Source organism: Halichoerus grypus, chromosome 5, assembly GCF_964656455.1.
Source record: "Halichoerus grypus chromosome 5, mHalGry1.hap1.1, whole genome shotgun sequence".
Lineage (NCBI taxonomy): Eukaryota > Metazoa > Chordata > Mammalia > Carnivora > Phocidae > Halichoerus > Halichoerus grypus.
The window spans coordinates 157,996,223-158,019,965 of record NC_135716.1 but is presented as its reverse complement, the minus strand read 5'-3'; the positions used below and the strand labels follow the sequence as shown (position 1 = coordinate 158,019,965).

Sequence of the window (23,743 nt, the reverse complement as noted above, 5' to 3'; positions counted from 1 at the left end):
TGGTTTCTACAGCCCCAGCAACTAAAATTAAATGAAGCCACTGAAAATTGTAGTCACTGCTGGGCAGGGGACTTGCTTGAAAAAACTCAACCCTTGGCTGAAAGTGACTGTGACCATATGAAAGACCTAAGGGGGCTCCAGAGAGGGTGAGGTTGAGTTCTGTGTGTGCTGAACTTGCCACCACCAAGCTCTCTTCCTGCATGTTATCCAGTCTCTTCTCTAGATGTGATCGAAGCCCCCTCTCCTTCCCCCCAGTCTTTCTGCAGTTCCCCAGTGGTACTTGCTCTAGTGCCCACCACCCAACATACTCACCTCGGCAAGGCTGATGGAGATGATGAACACAGGGGGTGGGAGGCAGTTAGCTCTCTCCAGGTATGCTCTTCGAACCTTTTCAGGAAGCATCCATTTTGAGACAATCCTGTGGACCTTTTTATTCTTGAGGGGATCTTTACCTCCCCTGTCCTCTCTCATTTCCTTCTCTTCTTCCAGCTCCCCTTTCATGTCTCTGTCCATATTCAGATTCATATCCTCCATCTCCAAATCACGATCAGCAGCCATTGTCCTGGGTCCTCCCTCCACCTGAAAGGGCCATGAATGTCAAGGAAAAATAGATAACCCTATAGTCCTTGGGTCATGGCTCTTTTCCTGGGCTCTCTGTATAACCATTGGTTTCCAAGGCCTTTCCTGTATATTAATAGAAGGCAATTGAAGATCTGGTACCCAAATACTCATAATATCCATACTCTCATCTGTGTACAATTATGACAAAATGCTAGGGTCTCCCCAAATGAAGGAGAAGACCCCCAGGGATCACTTCTGGTTTCATCTATTGCCACCACCTAAAGGGTGGACTAGAGCCTTGGAATAAGAAACTGCCTTGTATACCCTTTCCTTCCCCTCTGCCACTAACTGTCAAGTCAACCATCAGTGTAAGAGATGGCTTTGTCGTGAGGTGATGCATCTCAGAGCTTAAACCATGCACACTGCACAATTGAATCCAGTCTTGTCCAGCTAGAGTAAACAGTCTCTCCCTTCTCAGTTTCATCTTGCTTCTACTCAAAGGCCAAACATAGGTCTCTGATTTCTGATTCAGAATCAAAAATAATTTACTGGGCATCTACTGTGTATCAGGAACAAAGCTGGGGGTTTTCACATCTATTGACTCATTGGACTTCCATAATAACCCCAGAAGGTAGGGATTTGTAGTCCCATTTATAGATAAAAAACTGAGCTACCCACCCTGCCCCCCCAAAAGATTAAAACCTACACCTTCTCTAAATTGCCAGTGTCCTTTCTAAAATACCAGCACTGCCCATTCTGTAGCACACTTGAGTTAGGAAGGCCATTCCTTACTGGTTCTCCAGGCACAAGGTCAATACCCTTCCTGAAATACATCTTCCCAGCAACTCTTGGACATCTGAAGCTCTTGGCAGAGTTCCTACTAATTTCCACATCAAGTATTTCCTTGAACTCAATCCTCAACATTCAATTATTCAAGCATTTATTCAGTAAATATCTACGGAACACCTACTATGTATCAGGCTACCATCTACCCCAAAGTGTTTACAACGTAATGGAAGAGACAGAGGTCAATTAAAATCATACAGATAATTATATCATTACACTGTGATAGAGGACACCAAGCAGGTGCATAAGACACCAAGGCAGCATGTCTGTAACAGTGAGGACTGATCCACATACTCTTTCCTTTCCCCGTGCCATGCCCTCTGCCATGTTCTAGCCTTCTCCTGTTGGTCTGGTTCTGTTACTTTTTACTCCTGGTTAAACTACTTAAATCATTCACATGTTTCTGTGGTCAAAGTTGGGGGGGCCTCAAAAATGAAGGGAAAAAAATAATAAAAATAATGTTGCAAAATAGTACATAGAGTAAAATCCAATTTTTGTAAAAAGTAATGTACTGATACACATACAGGAAGAAATGTGGAGAATTATCATTATCTGCATGGTGGGATTCACTAGATTTTTGCCCTCTATTGTGGAGCCTGAAGTGTAAACAATTTGGGGGGGTTTTCTTTGGGAAAAATAATATAAAATTAAAATTACAAAATATAAAAATTGCAAAAGTGGATTCACAGCCTTTGAAGGAGCCCATGCAAGTGACAGACCTGAAGTTTAAGCTTTATTAGCTTCAGAGAAAATCCACCTCTGTTTATATTTGGTTTTTTTGTTTGTTTGTTTTTAAGTAATCTCTACATCTGATGTGGATCTTGAACTTACAACCCCAAGATCAAGAGTGACACACTCTGGGGCGCCTGGGTGGCTCAGATGGTTAAGCAACTGACTTCAGCTCGGGTCGTGATCTCCAGGTCCTGGGATCAAGCCCCACGTCGGGCTCCCGGCTCAGCAGGGAGTCTGCTTCTCCCTCTGCCTCTGTCTCTCCCCCTACTCATGCTCTCTCTCTGTATCTCTCTGTCTCAAATGAATAAATAAAAAAAAAAATCTTTAAAAAAAAAAAAGTGACACACTCTACCAACTGAGCCAGCCAGGCACCCTTATTTGATTTTTTAAAGTATGTATTACTATTTTAATTTTTTAAAAAACTAATAAAGCCATATCTATGACACCTTTACCTGATCCTAACATCTCAACTACTGTACTATTTCTGCCCTCCACCTTGTGGCCCAATGTCTTGAAGGAGGAATCGATACCCTAACCAGCTAGTCATCTGCATGCCCCATTGAAACTGATCTCCTGAGTTATGCCCTTCAAACAAATCCACTTCCGGAGTGATGTGAGAGCACCACGTATGCACAGCACATATGCAGAGCACCCTTGGCATTTCAAAGCATATCTCCACTGCAAAATCTCACGTACTCCTCAGAATTACCTGAAGTAAAAAGAAGGCAATGATTATATTCCCAATTCTTCTCATCTTCAACATTCCCAACAGACTTTCCTGTTGAAATCTCTTCCTCCATCTTTCATCTCAACCATAATTCATTCACTGACTTCCTTCTCCTGCTCCCCACGCACAGGCATCCCCTCGGCCTGCTTCAACAGAACTCTTGTCTTGCAGCTGGACTTCTCTGACTCAGTGAAGAAGAGCTAGTGGCAAGGTCACTAGAGGACAAAAACACAGACCGGGGGGCATGGCCTTATCTTATTTTTCTCTGCAACCCCAGGCAATGCCTCTGGGCCTGGTATCATAAACAGAATAGTGGTTGCCAGGGGGTGGGGGAATGGCGGAAAATGGGGAGTTGTGTATTTAATGAGTGCAAAAATTCAGTTTAGGAAGACAAAAAAGTTCTGGAGATGGATGGTAGTGAGAGTTTCACAACAATGTCATGTAGTTAATGCCACTGAGCTGTACACTTAAAAATGGTTAAAATGGTAAATTTTAAGTTCTGTATATTTCACACACACACACAAACTAAATAATGCGAAACTTTCAAAGTCATTGTGAAGATTAGATCTAGTGTTTGTGTCACCAATATGTGCTTCACCAATGATATCTTAGAATACTGATATTTTCAGCTTAGGTTATTTATGTATCTAAATTTCTTAAATGACCCCAAATAAAGTTTTTCACTGTAATTTTTTTTTTTTTTAAAGATTTTATTTATTTATTTGAGAGAGAGAGAATGAGAAACAGAGAGCACGAGCGGGAAGAGGGTCAGAGGGAGAAGCAGACCCCCTGCCGAGCAGGGAGCCCGATGTGGGACTCGATCCCGGGACTCCAGGATCATGACCTGAGCCGAAGGCAGTCGCTTAACCAACTGAGCCACCCAGGCGCCCTTCACTGTAATTTTTTTTAAAAAACATGATCCATGGCGCCAGATGACTGGGATTAGAACACAGCTCCACTACATGTCAGCTGTAAATGTAGGTAAGTCACTTAAATTCTCTGAGCCTCAAATTACATTTTTTTAAAATGTGGTAAAATACACATAACATAAAATTTACCACCTTAACCATTTTAAAGTGTACAATTCAGTGGCATTAAGTACATGTACAGTGTTAGGCAACAATCACTATTCATTCAGGAACTTTTTCATTGCCTCAGACAAAAACCCCATACCCATTAAGCAATCTCTCTGTGGCCACCTCCCTCCAGCCCATGGCCACCACTAATCTGCTTTCTGTCTCTATGGATTTACTTATTCTGGCTATTTCATGAAAATGGAATCATACGATATGAGGCCTTTTGAGTCTGGCTTCTCTCAGTAGTAGTAAGTCTTCAAGGTTCATCTGGGTTGTGGCCCTATATCGGTACTTCGTTCCTTTTTTTTTTTAAGTACGTGCCACACCCAAATATGGGGCTTGAACTCACTACCCTGAGATCAAGCATCTTGAGGGGGAGGTGGCAATGGGTGAAATAGGTGATGGGGATTAAGGACGGCACTTGTGATGAGCACCAGGTGTTGTATGTAAGTGATGAATCACTAAACTCTACACCTGAAACTAACATTACACTGTATGTTAACTAACCGGAATTGCATAAAAACTTGAAAAAGAAAAAAAAAAAGAGTCACCTGCTCCACTGACTGAGCCAGCCAGGCACCCCAGTATTTCATTCCTTTTTATGGCTAAATAATATTGCATTGTATAGATATATAAACCCATTTTTTAAAACGTTCTATTTATTCACTTCAGAGATACATGGAGTGAAAGAGCAAGACAGTGAGAGAGAGAGAGAGAACGAGCAGGGGGAGGAGCAGAGGGCCAGGGACAAGCAGATTCCATGCTGAGCACAGAGCCCCACGTGGGGCTCGATCCCAGGACCCTGAGATCATGACCTGAGCCAAAACCAAGAGTCAGATGCTCACCGACTGTGCCATCCAGGTGCCCCTATAAACACATTTTGTTGATCCATTCGTCTGTTGAAGGACATTTAGATTGTTTCCATCTTTGACTACTATGAATGGAGCTGCTGTGAACACCCCTGTGCATTGTTTGAATTCCTGTTTTCAGTTATTTGGGGTATGTTCCTAGGAGTGGAATTGCTGAGCTATACAGTAATTCTATAATTTATTGGGAAACTCTCAGATTCCATTTTAAAATGGGGATAATTCAAAAAAATAAAAATAAAGTGGGGATAATGATAGAACTTACCTTATAGCATTGTTGGAAAGATTGTTCAAGGCAATGCATGTAAAGCACTTAGAATAGTATCTGGCACATAGTAAACACTCCATAATTGTTAGTTATTATTCGCTATAGATGGATGAGTGGGTGTGTGGATGGTTGGCTGGAAGGATGGAAAGACAAAAGGGATGGGTCTAAGTGTAGGGCCTATTTTCACACTGCAAGTTACTGGGAATCAACTCCTATTGAATTCGTTTTTAAAAATAGTTCATTAGGCAGTTTCCACATTACAATAGATCATATTCAGTAAATTTAGGGAAGAAGAGAAATCCCCTTTTATATTACTTTTCCCCAGCAACTTTTCTGAGAAGAAAGTTCCCTACATCTTCCACCCTCCCACTTACCCAACCTCCCTGGGTCAGACACTGAGTCTGTAGACCTAACTATTTCATTAATTTTCCTTGAATGATGTTGATTATTTCTAGATTCACAACTTCTCATAATTGGCAAAACAATGTGGATTTAAGATCTGTAGCTTTTAACAGCAAATATTCAAGCATTTTAAAAGTAAGTTCAGTGGCTCAGTTGGTTAAGCGACTGCCTTCAGCTCAGGTCATAATCCTGGAGTCCCAGGATCGAGTCCCGCATCAGGCTCCCTGCTCAGCAGGGAGTCTGCTTCTCCCTCTGACCCTCCCCCCTCATGCTCTCTCTCTTTCTCTCTCTCTCTCAAATAAATAAAATCTTTAAAAAAAAAATTTTTTTAAATTAATAAATAAATAAAAATAAAAGTAAGTTCAGGGGCACCTGGGTGGCTCAGTGGGTTGAGCGTACGACTCTTGGTTTAGGCTCAGGTCATGATCTCACTGTTGAGAGATCGAGCCCCACATCAGGCTCTGCACTCAGGGAAGAATCTGCTTTTCCTTCTCCTCTGCTCCTCCATCCCCCACCCCCACCCCCCCACCCCCGCTAGCACTTTCTCTCTCTCTAAAATAAATAAATAAATAAAATCTTTAAAAATTAATAATAGTTAGTTCAAGGGCACCTGGTTACCTCAGTCAGTACAGCATGCAACTTAATGTCAAGGTTGTAAGTTTGAGCCCCATGTTGGGTGTAGAGATTACTTTTAAAAAAGTAAAATAAAATGTTTAAATAAATAAATAAAAATAAGTTCAGTTAGGGATGATTAACATTGTATTAATGAGTCCTACTGTAAATTCAAATACCATACACGATCACTTTATGAGGAAATTAAATTCTACATTGTTAATACAACTTTATAGCTAAAAAAGGAGCTAAAAAAACTAAGGATTACATTTCCTCAAAATTTTTTCTCTAGATTTCAAATTTTCTAGAAATTTTACAGAGTCAAGCCCAGCATTTTAGGTAGTTTAGAGAAATGGATTTCCTGTGCTGCAAAGATATCAGACCCATTCGGCTTCGCCAAAACTCACTGCGGGTCTGCTTTCTTCCTTGGCGCACACAGCAAAGAGATCTGACCTGTAGTTCCAGCTACTTCAGACGCTAGCAACAGACGAAAATGTTGGTAGTAACTGCAGCATGTTGGTTTTACCTCTCTTCTCAATGATGGTCACACTCTGACTTCGAGCCCTGTCTGTGTGCCCTGTTTCTTGGAGACGGTGGCCCCTCCTTGATTAAGCATCTCTCCGACATCTGCTGCTCAATGCTCACAGGTGTGCTTCCAGACTCTGGCATTCCCTGGCCCTCCCACTCCTATTTATCTTCTGCTCCCACACCTGAATTCCTGAGCACAGTTCACCACCTTGGAAACATTCCTGATCAAACAATGAAAAAGATTATCCAAAAAAAAGAGAAAGAAAGAAAAGGATTATCCATACTCATGAGGCTGTGGGAAATAGGTGCAGTCTTTTTGGAAGGCAATTGGGCAGTACCCAGAAAATATGAAAAGCATATACCTTTCAATGGAATCACCCTACTCCTAGGAATCTATCCTGCAAATGTATTTGAGAAGTACACAAAGCTATATTTCAAAGATGTTCAGTGCAGAACTACTTACAGTAGTGAAAAATGACAAAGAACCAGAATATACTTCAATAGGGTTGTTGTATTTTCTGACAGTTCTAATTCTTTTTTTTTTTTTTTAAGATTTTATTTATTTATTTGACAGAGAGAGACACAGCGAGAGAGGGAACACAAGCAGGGGGAGTGGGAGAGGGAGAAGCAGGCTTCCCGCCGAGCAGGGAGCCCGATGCGGGGTCCTGATCCCAGGACCCCGGGATCATGACCTGAGCCGAAGGCAGACGCTTAACGACTGAGCCACCCAGGCTCCCCCTGACAGTTCTAATTCTTAGGTAGTTCTTCCTTATACTGTGCTGAAATCTGCTCACCAGCACCACTGCTCCTGGGTCCAAGGTTTTCCTCTCCAGGCTAATCTAAGGTTATAACCATTAATTTTGTCCTTGCATGCATGTGGTCCAGATACTCCATAGGCTCTACAGGTCAGAGTGGGGATAGAGTCTCTGGAAGCATACATCAGATTACCAGAATTTTTGAAGTCCCAATTAAATGAAGCAGGAATCTCAAAACAACTCAGCAATGATTACAACACATCATATAGTCTAACAGATATAAAAGCATCTCAGCTATCAAATTATTCACTTGGTCACTCTCATCACGGTGTTACCTATGGAGTGGAATTATTTACTGCACTGACTGTGCTTTCTTACCCACTAAGCAAAGATCATCCGAGTTTCTTGGGCTTTCTTTAATGTTGGCTTGATGTTATGCCTCACCTCCTACCTTTTATCTTTAGCGGATGGTGGTCAACAATTTGTTGAAATCCATCTCTCTTTCTCGGTCTCTGTCTCTCTCACACACACATGCACACACACATACAGATCAAAACTGGGGGGCACTGCTGTGGAAAGTTCTCATCCTACTAGTATGGAACAATGAGGGTAGATTGTTAAAAAGGATGTTGGGGCGCCTGGGTGGCTCAGTCGTTAAGCGTCTGCCTTCGGCTCAGGTCATGATCCCAGAGTCCTGGGATCAAGCCCTGCATCGGGCTCCCTGCTCAGCGGGAAGCCTGCTTCTCCCTCTCCCACTCCCCCTGCTTGTGTTCCCTCTCTCGCTGTCTCTCTCTCTGTCAAATAAATAAATAAAATCTTTTTTAAAAAATGATATTCCCCCCGTGAACCAAAAGCCAAAGACCTTCCCTTCATGGTTGGCAAGTTTCCTTTTTTATTTTTATTTTTTTTCAAGTAGGCTCCACACCCAACATGGTGCTCAAATTCACAACCCTGAGATCAAGAGTCACATGCTCTACCAACTGAACCAGCCAGACGCCCTGGGAAGTATTCTTAAGAGGAAAAGTGGAAAGAACTTCCCTACATCCTGACTTTATCTGGGATAAGCATTGCTCAGGTTATGAATCATGAAGCCATTGTGTTGGCCAAGGATTGGAAAGGGTGGAGCCGTGCTCATTTACCCAGAACACTCTTCTGCTTTAAAAAAAAAAAAAATGTAGAAAAAAAGATTTCCATAAGGAGATTTACACGGGAGATCCTTGACAATGGCAAGGGATTCTTTCCAAAGACGTTTCAGGAGCCTTAATATACCACATAGTGTCTCCCAAAATTATGTTATAAATTATAACCGTAAAGTTTTTAAGTGATTGCATTTCAGACCCTAAATAATTCTATAAATGCAGATGTAAACTTATTTATAAAGTTTGTTGTGTGAGGAGTATTAATTAACTATGTTCAACACTTTGCACCCAAGGTCCCAAAGAAGAAAAGAAAATAGAACCTCGGTTAGTTAATTGTGCCTCTTCATCTTTAAGTAAAGTTTAACCTCTCTCTCGAGGAGCAGTTTCTGCACTGGCTGAAGCACTCATTAAAATAACTTCCTGGGGCGCCTGGGTGGCTCAGTCATTAAGCGTCTGCCTTCGGCTCAGGTCATGATCCCAGGGTCCTGGGATCGAGCCCGCATCAGGCTCCCTGCTCCGCGGGAAGCCTGCTTCTCCCTCTCCCACTCCCCCTGCTTGTGTTCCCTCTCTCTCTGTGTCTCTCTCTGTCAAATAAATAAATAAAATCTTAAAAAAAAAAAAACTTCCCAAAGCACTTTTCCTTGTATCTATGTGACACACATGGTAGATCGCTTGGTATCAGAGATCCTAGGCACCGCTGAACTTGACATTCCATGCCAAGTTTATCCGAAACTTCTATTTGTGGCCACACACACAAAAAAAGTCAGTTTCTCAAGCTTCTTCACTTTCTTCTCATTTCTATTTCTAGCACTATCAAGTGATTTATTTTTAGGAGTCTTTTCTACTCCTCCAACAAGAAACAAAGATTTTAGTCACCGCACGCAGGTTACCTACAGGCTGGAACTCGTAGAGAAGAGTGAAATCCCGTGAGATGTCCAAGTGGCACGGCAGGCCTGGCTCACTCACTAGGAAATGACTGGCTCCAGCAAAGTCATTCAATTCACATCCATTTACAAAGGGCCTTTGGGAGTAGCTAATGAAATGCAAAAACCGTAAGTGTTGAAGCTGCAAATGTCAAGGGCTCCCAGTGTCTTCTTTTGATAACACTTACATAATGGCCATTTGTCAGGGTTCTTGGGGAATTCTACATCTCATGAATCCTGGCGGGCAGCAAGGACCACTTCCCGCTACGGAAGGTAAAAATCCCCAGTCCTCTCGGTTCCAGGTCCCTAGGCAGCTAAGGCTCAGGTCGTGACTTTGGCTTCACCAATCAGCCGCACTGACTTAGGATTTTTGAGGCTGGAGCTTGAAGACTAAGTTCTTTACAGCGGTGCACTATAAAGCAGCATATCCAGTGTGCACGCAGTTGGGGACAGGGTGGCATCGGGCACCCAAGGCCAGCTGTATCTTCCAAGCAGGCTGCCGCACTGAGCACACAGCGGCCATGGGGCCTGCTTCAACTACCTGGCCCTGCAACGTGGTTTTGGTGTAGATCTAGGTACCTGGTCTCCTTTCGTCTCAGCGTGTTTCCCAAACCTTGTTTCTGCAGCCTTCCAATGATTCTGTAATCTACCTGTGATACTGTGATATACTAAGATATATCTATTTGGTCTTCACCCCCAGTTCCTGGCACAGAGCTCCTAAAACCCTTGGAATTTCCTGAGGAACAGGGGTGGGAGGAGCATCTTCTGTTATTCATATAAGCCCCTTTGAACCAGACCTGAGCTGGTGCTCCAAGGAAGCGACTCCCACAGGATGGGGGCTGGTTGCCTGAGGAAATAACCATGTGATTAGAGGGTTGGAACTTTCAGCCCCACCTCCAGCAAGGGAAGAAGGGCTAGAAATTGAGTTTAATCAGCAATGGTCAATAGCCAATCACACCTATGTAATGGAACCTCGATGAAGACTCTAAACAGAAGATTCAGAGAGCTTCCAGGTTGGTAAACACAGTGAGGCGCTGGGAGAATGAAACACCCAGAGAGCGCGTGGAAGCTCTGCATCCTTTCCCATCCACCCTGCCCCATGCATCTCTTCCATTTGGCCGTTCTTGAGTTGTATCCTTTATATAAAAAAACAATAATAATAAGTAAAGCCCTCTCCTAAATTCCGTGAGCTGTTCTAGCAAATTATTAAGCCCAAGGAGGGGGTCATAGGAACCCCAATTAATAGCCAGTTGATCAGAAGCCCAGACTCGCACCTGGCGTCTTAAGTGGGGAGCAGTCAGAGGGCACTGAGCCCTTAACCAGGGGGGTAGTTGGTGTCAGAATTGCTTGGCGTGAAAAACCCACATATCTGGCATCAGAAGTGTGAGTAGGAGTCGAGAAATCATTTTTCTTTCCCTACCCAATGTGTTTGCAATAAAACTCATTTACAGGAGTCATCAGCCAGAATCCGTTTCTGTCCCTTGCAGCCAAGAACCTAACTAGTAACACCTGAATACCCAAGAAACTCTTCTAAATTCTACCTGGGGTGTTCCTGTTGCAAGTTAAACTCATTTCTTGTTCTGCGTTAGGGAATCACAGTGTAAGGAGAGCACAGAACCAGAAGACCTGCTTTCTGGTCTAGACTCTGCCACTTCCTGGCTGTGTGAGCTGGGTCCAGTGGCTTCCACGCTCTGAGCCATGGTGCTCTCTCACCTGCACAGGGAAATGGACACGCTGCACCAGACCACGAATTCCCCAAACAAGTTCTGCCTTAGAATCCCCTCGAACGTTTGTTTTTTCAACATTTGTTTTTATACAGCTTCCTGGGCCCCACTCCTGAAAACACTAATTTAATAGATTTAGCAGATCTCTGACAAGTGACATAGAGGCAGCAATACCTTCGAGAACCACAAACTAAGGACTCCAGGGTCCACTCCTCTCACAAACTCTGGGATCTTCCCGTGGAGAGCAGAGATAGTTTTATTGCTGTATTCCTTCTGCCCAGAAAGTTCCTGGCACACAGGAGGTGTTTTCAGAAAATACTAGCATCTGCGTAAAGGGTAAACAAATTCTCTGCAACTTTTCTGTAAATCTAAAATTATTCCAAAAAAAAAATTTATTTAAAAGAATACTGGAAGGAAGGAGAGGGGAATTCTATCCAGACCACATCAACCAAGAGTCTTATATCACTTTATGTTGAAAAGTGCCTTCCACCACCCTTTTCCTCTACACCCTACCCCCTCACCCCATTATCATTCTGCCATCACTGAGCCATCAGAGGAGACAGGCAAAGCCACCATTCTGTAATGGCTACGAAAGGGCTTGTCACCTGACTTTGTGTTTGGCACTGTGAAGAACCAAGTTCTGCTCCCAGCATACCCCTTAATTTCACTGTGCCTCAGTTTCCTCGGCTGTAAAATAGACCCCCTTTCTCCCCTCAGTATCTTACAGAATTATTGTAAGAAGCAAATGAAATAATAAGAGTTGCCATAATTGTGAGCACTTACTAGGGGCACCTGGGTGGCTCAGTCAGTTAAGCGGATGCCTTCGGCTCAGGTCATGATCCCAGGGTCCCGCATCGGGCTCCCTGCTCTTCAGGGAGTCTGCTTCTCCCTCTGCCCCTCCTCCTGCTCCTTCTCTCTTTCTCTCGCTCACTCTCTCAAATAAATAAATAAATCTTAAAAAAAAAAAAATAGGGGCACCTGGGTGGCTCAGTCGGTTAAGTGTCTGCCTTCGGCTCAGGTCATGATCCCAGGGTCCTGGGATGGAGCCCCGCATCGGGCTCCCTGCTCAGCGGGAAGCCTGCTTCTCCCTTTCCCACTCCCCCTGCTTGTGTTCCCTCTCTCGCTGTGTCTCTCTGTCAAATAAATTTAAAAAAATAAAAATAAAAATAAAAAAATAAAAAAAAATAGTGAGCACTTACTACATGCCAGATTCTATGCTAAGCACTTGATGAGCATTCTCTTCATTAATGTTCACAACCACCTTATAAAACAGGATAATAACAAAAAATGAAAATAAAAAAATAAAATAAGACAATAACATCCCCATTGTATAGATAAGGAAACTCAGGCTTCCAAAGGATCTTGATCAAGATCATGCAGCCAGTGAGGGGAGGGCTGGGAGAGGAGCCCGGGGCATCTCACTCCACAGACCTTGAGCGTTCCTCTGCCTTGTGATTTCTATGCACCATTCTTCCCTCTTCCCTAATCTCCTGCTTCTTCCTCCAGCTGCCCAAACAGACCGGGACTAGAGCCCAGGAGTCTCCGAATGGGGGCTGTCGAAGCAGCAGGTCATCGGCCCAGAGTCTGGGGCTGGGAATCCCCAGCATTCCCACTGCTGCCACAGGGAGTCAAGATGGACACAGGCACCCAGGAAAGGAAAAGGACTTGCCTCTCTGAGAACCCAAACGTCTAAGTCAGGCTCACCTTCCCTTCTTCACCTCACCCAGGAGAGCACAGGCAAGGCCACCCACCTTAGGACAACTCCTCTTTGGCAGAAGAGACTTTGGATCATTAGTTTGTGCAGCTTTCCTAGCTGCATTCACATGAGTAGGTTTTAAATATCTGAATTGTTTCTTTAAACAGCTGGCCCCACCCATTCGTTGGTACCAGGCGGGCCCCTGCCAAGGCTGAGTCTAGCCTTCATGTGGCCTGGGAGCCCAGGAGGCTGGGCGGCGGGCTGTGCTTGGTGTACCCAATTTTTGCCCAGCCAGGCCTGGTGGGGAGGCTTTTGGTGGTGTTGCTAGGCAACCTGGGTAATTGGAGAGGCCACGGATTGGGCTTCATCACACTGCAAACCATCATTATGCCGCGTTCCAGAGGCCTGCAGCAATCTCTGTGGTTATAGACTGAAAGAGTACTTTTAGCTACAGAAATTAAGAACCAGCTTTTCAATATTACGGGTTTGTGGCTGAGGTTGTTTTCTTTTTGCTACATCTCTGAGAATACACTTGGAATAAATAAGCGAATGATTTAAAAACAAAAAAATGCCTTCACAAACCCCCTTTTCCAAAAGTTTTTCTTATTCCTAAAGCAAAGCAAACTTGCACTCTCTGTGAGGGCAACTAAGGTAGAGACACTGCTTCCTGAGGTCTGTGCATGCCCACGACATGTTAAAAGCTTCTTCCTTGGAATCCCACACAACTGGGGCTGTGGTTCAGGGTGGGGGGGGCCAGGGCCTTGGTCCTGAGCAAGGCCTCTCAGCAGAATAATTTCTTTGCATCTCTCCCACTCAACAACAATCACACTACCCCCCCTTCCCAGGCTCCAGCCACTTTCACTTATACTATTTCAATGGATCCTCCCTATGAGGATGACGTCATTACTAGGCCCATTCTATAGATGAACAACTAAAGCAAAAGAGGCACCCGTGATCATATACCTACCTAGTCACACCAAAGCTGAGACCCAAACCCATCTTTCTGAGGCTAGATGGACTCTCCACTATCCACACTGCTTCCCCCAGCGCTACCTAAGAGAGGACATATAACTTTGTACCTTATTACGATATAAGTAATAGTAATAACAATACACACAGGCATAGAGACACAAGAACTTCATCTGGTGTCTCCTACTATCCTCCACACATCATCCTTGCTGACTGTGGTCAGGCTTCCAAAGCTGCCTCATGTACACTAAGGAATATAGTCTGGAAGATTTCCCAGAGATGGACACCCTATTTAAGTAGGTTAACCAAGTCTACCAGAGTACAGAGCTGAAGGAAAACACTGACCCTGAGCCATCTCGCCTTCATTCGAGGAGTTGACTCTGTTTGACAGCATTTCGATACTACGCTGTCAGTCCCCTAAGTAAGGAGGCAGAAGCATTGCTCTCATTAGATATTTGTAGTTATTCTTCAAAAGGGCTTTCACCGCCTCTTCTACAATGTTTCTTGAATCGTGGTCCATCGATAGTGACCAACTGTGAGAGTTTGCACAGGACTAGGGATTTCTTGGGACGTGGGACTTGGGGTGCTAAAATCAGGACAATCCCGGGCAAACTGAGGACAGTCACCTCTCATAGACCACCTACATCAAATGATCTGAGAAGATTGTAAAAAAATATTGACGTCTGGGCTCATGAGCCCAGCTCATCCACCAATGGCATCAGAGCCCCTGGAGCTAGGGCCTGAATACTGGTATATTTTAATGTGTAGCCCAGACTAAAAACCCCTACCCTAGAGATCTGGATTCAGAGGGTCTGGGCTGGGGTCTTGCCCGGAATCTGCATGCCTTTTTGACAGCACTTCAGCGGATTCGTATGTATACTGTGGTTTGATAAGCAATGAATTCTTATGTGATGTATGTATTCACTGGACAAGCATTCGTCTTCTATATGTGGCTCTGGAAACGTAAGAAACAAACAAACAAAAAAAAACACCTCCTATTCCTAGGTCCTCCCTATCCAGTGAGGAATAAAGATCTATAAATTGTCCCAGCACAGTATACTATGGTTTAGATTTATAAGTGACTCAGCACCATCAGGGTGATTATGGTTAATCAGTTCCCAGAAGCTTCGTGTGACAGATTAAAGATGGAGTATATTATTTGCCATTCCTCCCACTAAGAGGTGGGGTTCGTTTCTCCTGCCCTTGAATCTGGGCTAGCCCTGTGAGGTTTTGACCAGTAATATGTGGCAGAAGTAGTACATCCCAAGGCCAGGCCCTAAGAGATCTGCAGCCCCACTCTTGTTCTTCTTGGAAGCCTAAGACCATAAGAAGGTTGACTACTGGGGTGCCTGGCTGGCTCAGTCAGTGGAGCATGCAACTCTTCGTCTTGGGGTCATGAGTTCAAGCCCCACATAGGGCATAGAGCTTACTTTAAAAATATATAACTAAATAATAATTAAAAAAGAAGGTTGGAGGGCATGTGATGTAATGAGCACTGGGTATTATATAAGACCAATGATTACTGACCTGTACCTCTGAAACTAATAATACATGATATGTTAATTAATTGAATTTAAATTAAAAAAATAAAGTTCTTGTGAAAGTCAAAAAAAAGAAAGTTGTGAAGTTGTGGAAAAAAATAAATAAATAAATAAAAAATTAAAAAAGGTTGATTACCCTGAAGCCACCATGTTATGATGAAGCCCAATCTATTCGTGTGGAGAGAGAGGTCATGCGGAAGAGCATGGGGGTGCCAGACCTATGCGTAAGTAAGGCCTTTTTTTTTTTCTAAGATTTATTTATTTGAGAGAGAGAGACAATGTGTGCATGTGGGAGTAGGGGGAGGGGCAGAGGGAGAGGAGAGAATCTCCAAGTAGACACAGAGCTCACTCTAAGGACCCTCACTGAGATCATGACCTGAGCTGAAACCAAGAGTCCGACGCTCAACCAACTGAGCCACCCAGGCACCCCTAAGTGAAGCCTTCTTAGACCTTACAGCCCGGCTCATCCACCAACTGAAGACCGCCAAGTCGGTGACCCCCAGCCAACCAACACCACACAGAGCAGAACTGCTCAGCTGGACTCTGCCCAGATTCCAGAGCAACAGAATGGCATCCCGTACCATTCTGCCTCCCCATTGACATTGTTCATCTTGGTATCCCTCCATAGAGTAGACCGCTGGTGTCCTACCTGAAATATTCTCCATCTCGGTTTCTACTCCTGCCCCCTCCAAAGCAAACAAACACAACCATAAATCAGAGTAGAGCAACTCTCTACTCAAAACCTCTCAATGGTTTCTCACTGTCTTCGAGATAAATACAGGATCCTTACCAGGGCTGGTAAGGTCCTGCATGACCTAGCTCCTGTCTTCTTTGTGGAATTTTACCACTCTCCCCGCAACATCTCTGTTCTTTCTTTTATATACAAATATATGTATCTTTTTATTGAAGTATAGTTGACATACAATATTATGTCTCAGGTGTATAATATATGACTTGACAATTATATACATTACAAAATGCTCACCACAATAGGTGTAGTTACCATCTATCACCATACGACATCATTATAGTGCTATTGACTATATTCCCTATGCTGTACTTTTCATCCCCGTGACTTATTTATTTTATAAGTGGAAGTTTAACCCCTCAATCCCCTTCACTTATTTTGCCTATCCCCTCATGCCCCCTCTCCTCTGGCAACCATCAGTTTCTTCTCTGTATTTATGAGTCTGTTTCTGTTTTTGTTTATCTGTTTATCCATTTGCTTTGTTTTTTAGATTCCACATATAAGTGAAATCATATGGTAGTTGTCTTTCTGTCTGATTTATTTCACTTAGCATAATACCCTCTAGGTCCATCCGTGTTGTTACAAATGGCAAGATTTCATTCTATTTTATGGCAGAGTAGTATTCCATTATATATATATCACATCTTCTTTACCCATTCATCTACTGATGGACACTTAGGTTGCTTCCATATCATGGCTATTGTAAATAATGCTACAATAAACATAGGGGTGCATACATCTATTTGAATCAGTGTTTTTTGTTTTCTTCAAGTAAATACCCAGAATTAGAATTACTGGATCATATGCTATTTTCATTTTTAATTTTTTAAGGAACCTCCATATTGTTTTCCACAGTTCTTCTTCCTATCCCAAGAATACCCCAAGCTCTCTCCTGCCTCAGGGTCTTTGCACTTGCTGTTCTGTTGACCTCTCTCCTCCACCCCTCCCACACACTCTAACATATATACACAAGGCTACATCCTTCATAACAAAGAGCACCTCCCTAGGAAGTCTCCCCTGACCCACCCCTCTGCCCACCGCATATATTCTAGCACATTCCCTTGCTTATTTGCTCCCAGCACTTGTCACTATCTAAAAATATCGGATGTGTTTATTCGCTGTCTTTTCTACTAGAATATAAATTCCAGAAAAAGTAGAAAATGTGTAGTTTTTACTCCATTTGTAGGTGCTCAGTAAATGTTTGCTGAATAAAGCATCAAGAAATGAAGAAGGTAGAAAGTATGGAGTAATAGAAATCATAGCATCAGAAATGCCTGATCTTGCTTCACTTCTGCCTCTGCTTACCCGTGGACAAGCCATTTCAGCTCACCTGATCAGGAGCCTCATCCCCAGCATGACACACATGGCCAGTGATGTGTATGAGCCATATGCCAGAAGTCTTCACATTGTTTTGCTCACGAATCCCCATTAGATTTTGAAAAAGCTATGACCCTCGCACACATTGTATGATAATGAATAAAATCTTTTTCACAAGTTAAAATAGGTTCCAAGACAGAATTTTCTGGCATAGTCTTATTAGAAACATGCTTTAGATATGTTTTCATCTAAGCCTTGGAATTACAGATTTAGTTTGTTCAGGTTTTGGAAAATGTCTGCCATGTAATCCAATTGTCAAAGCCAGTGCTCACTGTCCAACCAATTAGCCAAAGCAGAATAACTTTCTGTCTGTAAGAAAAATCCACCTTTATTTTTTAAAAATTTCTATAAATGAGTTTATCTATATCCCCATGACAACCAGTTCAGGTCCCAATTAATTCTACAATACACAGATAAAGAGCTAAGGCACTTCAATTAAAGTAGAGTAGGATAATGGATAAGAGCACAAATTCTAGAGGGGAGGTTCTGGAGTTCAAGTCCTGATTCTGCCACTTAATAGTTCTGTGACCTTGGGCAGCCTATTAAACCTCTAGTTGCTGGGGTGCCTGGCTGGCCGAGTCGGTAGAGTATGTGCTCTCAAATCTCAGGGTCATGGGTCTAAGACCCACATTGGGTGTACAGCTTACTTAAAAAATAATAATAAAATAAAATGAAAAGTAAATTCTAAGAGTCTGCAGTAAGGTACCACCCCTTCAGTTTATCTTATCTGATCTCTCAGGAACAAAGCATTCTCCAGTTGTCCTTCTGGTTTTTATAGCCCCGAGCAATGCACCATAGAAAGATTCAGGACAAATCTAGTAGAGCTAGAGAAGGGAAATAATGAAAGCAGAGTTAGGGACTCCTGGCTGGCTCAGCAGTGGAGCATGCAACTCTTAACCGCAGAGTCTTGAGTTCAAGCTGCACGTTGGGAATGAAGCCCACAAAGAAAGAAAGAGAGCAAGCGAGGAAGGAAGGAAGGAAGGAAGGAAGGAAGGAAGGAAGGAAGGAAGGAAAGAAAGAGTTCACAAGGAGAACTTAAAAGAATCCAGTCGGGGGCGCCTGGGTGGCTCAGTGGTTTTAAGTGTCCGACTCTTGATTTCAGCTCAGGTCTTTTTTTTTTAAAGATTTTATTTATTTATTTGACAGAGAGAGAGAGACAAAACGAGAGAGGGAACACAAGCAGGGGGAGTGGGAGAGGGAGAAGCAGGCTTCCTGCTGAGCAGGGAGCCCGATGCGGGGCTCCATCCCAGGACCCTGAGATCACGACCCAAGCGGAAGGCAGACGTCCAATGACTGCGCCACCCAGGCGCCCCTCAGCTCAGGTCTTGATCTCAGCGTCATGAGTTCAAGTCCCACACTGAACTCCATGCTGGCTGTGGAGCCTACTTAAAAATAATAATAATAAACAAAATCTAAAAAAAAAAAAAATCCAGTCAGATTGCTTTCAGGAAGGAATACCTGTGGAATCTGAGGGCCTGGAAACTGATTCTCTGAAAGCTATCCACATCCATATACCCCCAGTTCTATATTCAACACAAACTCCCGGGGCACATTCTGAGCCCAACATAATTCCTGGTGCCCCCCTGCCCCCGCAACTCCATCTCTCTCCTTTCTCTAATAGAGCACAAATCAGCAAGCAGAATACCCCAGAATTTGCTCCAGATTATACAAATGTAAATCACTTGAAAAAAAGAAAAGAATAGATTAGCAGTCACCCAGCATACAGCTGAGGACAAAGCACAGTAGATCAGGACACAAGGCAAGTTAGGAGGCCCTTCATGAACCATTATGAAGTCCTAAAAAGCAAGTCCTAACCCAGGTCCTAAAGAGGAAGGTTCATTTCCTCAGACAGAGAGGAACCCTGTCAGACCTAGAGATCTTGGTGCCATTTCCCTGACCCCCATGCATCAGCCACACTTCTGAAATACAAGTCAGATGGTGTCCTCCTTTTGCTAAATCCCTTCAATGGTTACCCAATACACTTGGTGTAAAATCTAGTTTCCTTAACAAGGCTCACGGCCTGAGGCCTGCCTATTTATCCTTCATTCTTCCATAGACACTCTACGCTTCAGCCGTACTGAGCCCCTAGCAATTCCAGCTCCAGCCCTCCACTAGGCCTTTTCATGAGTGTCTCTCTCCGTTAGAATAGCTTCCTTCTCCAATTTGTTCTCCTAGCAAACTTCTTTTCTTTTTTTTTGTAAGATTTTATTTATTTATTTGAGAGAGAGAGCAAACAGGGGAGGGGCTAGAGGGGAGGGAGAGAGAGAGAGAATCTCCAGAGACTCCATGCTAAGCATGGAGCCCAACGGAGGGCTCAACCACACAACCCTCAGATCATGACCTGAGCAGAAACCAAGAGTTGGACACGGAATCTGACTGAGCCACCCAGGCACCCCTCTCCTGGTAAACTTCTAACACCCGCTTCAAGACTCTGTCGTAAACATCTCCTCTGCAAACCCTTACAAGCATCTTCCATGAGTCTGCCATTGGCTAGGCCCTGGATCCAGTAGAGAACAAGGCAGATATCGTGGAATTAAAATGCCCCTCATAGTTCCCTCTGCAGCCTCTGCTCCCGTCTAGGGTACCATCTCTTCTTTGTATTATCGCCATCTCCTCCACAAGGCTGTGTGGGTCTTGAGGATAGGACTTCTGTTTCATTCATCTACGAATCCCTATGAGGGAGCCCACGGAATGCATCAAAAAATGTTTGTTGGACCCACTTACTCACAAAGGATTCATCGAACATTCCTGTATTAGGGTCATACAAGGTGCTGGTTACACAACTGTGAACACACAGACGTGGTCCCTGCCCTCTTGACCAACAGAGCACTTGATTGAATGAATGATGGGTGAATAAGTGAATGAATTAATGAATCGGGAAGGAGTGTGCTCCTCCCCACAGGAATGAAGCAGCCCAGAGCAGGAGATATATAGGAAGTGAGAAGCTGGTGTCTAGGAAGTTTTGTTCTTTCTGATACACAGGAACTGGAAAGACAGCAAGGAGTTGAACAAAGAGCATGGCGTCTAGGGTCTGACCCACACTTGAACTCTGGATCCATTGCTTACTAGCCATGTGACCTTAGGCAATCCCTTAGCCTTAGCCTGTTAGTTTCTCCATTTCCTCATCTGTAAAATGGGGATAATAATATCATAACAGGGTTATGATTCAATGAGATAATGCATTTAAAAGCCCTTAGCCTGAGGCCAGGCAGAGTGGTTTTAGGAATTGGTACTTCCCATCACTTGCTCAGTGTGAGTGCAAATTCAGAAACACCACAGGAGAGCCTCCTGGGAACTTCATCTCCCTCCCCTGGAGTCCCAGCCCTGGTCGGGTGTTCTTACCTCAGACCCACGGAAGGCCCCTTCCCCTATCCAGCCCCACCCCCACCCCTTCTGAGCCTCCCTCTCCCTTCTCCACCTCTCCCTTCCCTACCCATTCTGGGTTTACACTTTTGCCTAAGTGCTTTCAAGACCAGGGGCGGTCTTATAGATCGGGGGAGGTGGCGGGAGGAGGGGCGCCGCAGGACGGGCCGAAGAAGAAGGGAAAGAGTAAGAGCACTGGTGTTTATTGAGGATGACACGCATCTCTCATATCGTCTTCACAGCAACTCCACTTTACAGGTGAGGAAACCGGGGCTCAGGAAGTAAACAGGACAGGTGGGATGGGAATCCAAGTGTCCGGACAACTCCAAGATAATCTTACCCTAGGCCACACGGCCCACCAGCTTATAATTATTAACTGTGTGTGAAATAAAGGTCAGTTTCCCTATTCCCAGGAAGAGCAGAGATTGTGTGCCCCCTCCCCCAGAACGCAGGTTTACGCTCCAACAGTGAGGAATAAACAAGTGAATAATAAACGAATGAGTGAAATCCCTCAGATAACCGTACCAGGAAGGAGGAAACAACCCTGAGGGAGGCGCCTAGCAGGAAGAAGCCGAGAGAATGTCTTCCCTGGCTGTGGTCTCCAGTGAGGGGCAGGGGAGAGGTCGGCCAACCCAGGCGGGCTAGGAACTGGCTCAGCTGCAGGGGGGAGTGGGCGGGGAAAGTTGGGGGACAAAGGTGGGGAGGGGTTTTGGTTATCGTGGAAAATAGGATGAAGGGCGAGAAGGCCAGTGATTGAGCAGGGCTGGGAAGGAGAACGGCATTACCTGGCCCCCCCACCATGTCCCTGGGGAAGAAGTCAGAGACAGCCCCCCACTCCTGACTCAGCTCGCTACTTTTATTTTTTTTAACGCGTATTTATTTATTTATTTATTTATGTAATCTCTACACCCAACCTAGGGCTCGAACTCACGACCCCCCAGATCAAGAGTCCCATGCTCCTTCGACTGAGCCAGCCAGACGCCCCTCAACATGCTACTTTTAAAATGTTGCAGGATCCCAAGCGGCCATCCTGAAGACTAGTCCGGAAGGGAGGATGCCAGGAGAGCCCCAGGGCCGGCTGCTTCCCGCTCGAGCCCCGGGACTCCGGCTTTTCTACCCGGGGGCGCTTCCTGCCCCGCCCCCTTCTCCCCAGGGAGGCCCGCCCCCGGCCGGTCCCAGCTCCCTCAACTTACCTCGCGAGGCCCTCGTCGTCCCAGCCGGGACAGGCTGCCCGCCGCGCTCCAGGCTGCCCGGGCCAAGGGGCTGCTTCTGTTTCCCTGAAGTTCCCGCCCTGCCAGGAACTCCTCCGTCCCTCCGCAAACTAAAATCGTCCCAACAGGTTCCCAGGCGCCCGGCCCAGGGGGAGGGAGCCTGATGAAATCCCCTCCCCGCCCTGACACGCGGCCTGGGCCGGGCAAGGCAGCTCTGCGGTCTCACTCCTGGGCTGGCCCAGGATGAATGAGTCCTCCCCTCCGCCTGCCTGGGTCTGAGCCAGGGAGCCTGGGACAGTCTCTGATCTTTCTTTCTCTGTGGCCCCGGCACTGAACTCCATTCCTCCTCCAAGTCCTACCTTCCTGCCTACGTCTGAGTCTTCTTCCTTCCCCGCTCAGCGCCCTGGGGAAAGATCTCGGCAGGGTGGTCTCTGTCACTCTGCCTTTGGTGGTGCTGGGGTGGGAAGCCAGGTGTGGCGCTGGACACCAGATTGGAGTGACTTGGTGACCCTCGGCAAAGATTTAGTCACAAGCCCCCTGGGTTCTGTCTACCAAACTGATTCTACCTTCGCCCCTCGTGAAATAGGTTTACCAGTTTCTGATTATTAATTCAATGCATTTTGAGAATAATTCCCATTGCACTAGGCCCTGGGGAGGGTTGATATGCCCTTAAGTACTTTTTGTAAATTAATTAATTCTCATTTAGGATTTGTACATCAGTTGCTTATGAACCTTGTTAATGTGAATCAGTACCTACAAAATCTCAGTTCTGGGGCGCCTGGGTGCCTCAGTCGTTAAGCGTCTGCCTTCGGCTCAGGTCATGATCCCAGGGTCCTGGGGTCGAGCCCCACGTTGTGCTCCCTGCTCGGCGGGAAGCCTGCTTCTCCCTCTCCCACTCCCTCTGCTTGTGTTCCCTCTCTCGCTGTGACTCTCTGTCAAATAAATAAATAAAATCTTTAAAAAAAAAAAAAAAACTCAGTTCTGAGACTTTTTTTTTTTTTAGATTTTATGTATCTATTTGAGAGAGAGAGAGCATGAGCAGGAGAGAGAAGCAGACTCTCTACTGTGCAGGGAGCCCAATGCAGGACTCGATCCCAGGACTCTGGGATCATGGCATGAGACAAAGGCAGACACTTAACCGACTGAGCCACCCAGGCGCCCATGAGATTTTCTTTTTTTAAGATTTTATTTTTAAGTAATCTTAAAATTTTAAGCCCCTGACATGGGGCTGAAACCCACAACCTTGACATCACAGGTTGCATGCTCTACCGACTAAGCCAGCCAGGTGCCCCTTGGTTCTGAGATATGAAGCTCATGCTTCTAGCTTGCAAAATTCAGAGCCTTCCCCTGAACTTGGTGAATTCACCAAGATCATGCCCCTTTGGGGCCATTGAATCAGTCTTTTTTTTTTTTTTTTTAAGATTTTATTTACTTATATGAGAGAGAGAGAGAGAATGAGTGTGTGGAGAGGACAAGTAGACTCCCTGCTGAGCAGGGAGCCCAACACAGGCTTGATTCCAGGACCCTGAGATCATGACCTGAGCTGAAGTCAGATGCTTAAACAACTGAGCCACTCAGGTGCCCCCCCCTCCATCGAATCAGTCTTTGCAAGGCTACCCGCCCCCACCCCCCAGCACCATCCCTTACCACCCAACCACCATCACGAGACCTAGGGGATC

The 23,743-nt window shown here is 44.9% G+C and overlaps 1 protein-coding gene across 5 annotated transcripts in view; it reads right to left on the bottom strand.

Moving 5' to 3' along the window:
* RHBDL2 (rhomboid like 2) overlaps positions 1-22,170 on the bottom strand; it is a 48,474-nt gene extending 26,304 nt beyond the window's left edge. For 2 of the 5 annotated variants that reach the window (XM_036119023.2, XM_078073390.1), the window contains exons 1-2: positions 22,047-22,170; positions 313-579 (exon numbers count right to left, since the gene is read on the bottom strand). In XM_036119023.2, the coding sequence (XP_035974916.1) occupies positions 313-558 (246 nt within the window). In that variant the 5' untranslated portion in view covers positions 559-579; positions 22,047-22,170. Of the gene's footprint in view, positions 1-312; positions 580-6,497; positions 6,631-9,406; positions 9,534-12,910; positions 12,978-22,046 lie in introns of those variants that run through there. The other 3 variants (XM_036119020.2, XM_078073389.1, XM_078073388.1) reach the window with 3 other exon arrangements.
* Between the last annotated feature and the right edge of the window lie 1,573 nt (positions 22,171-23,743).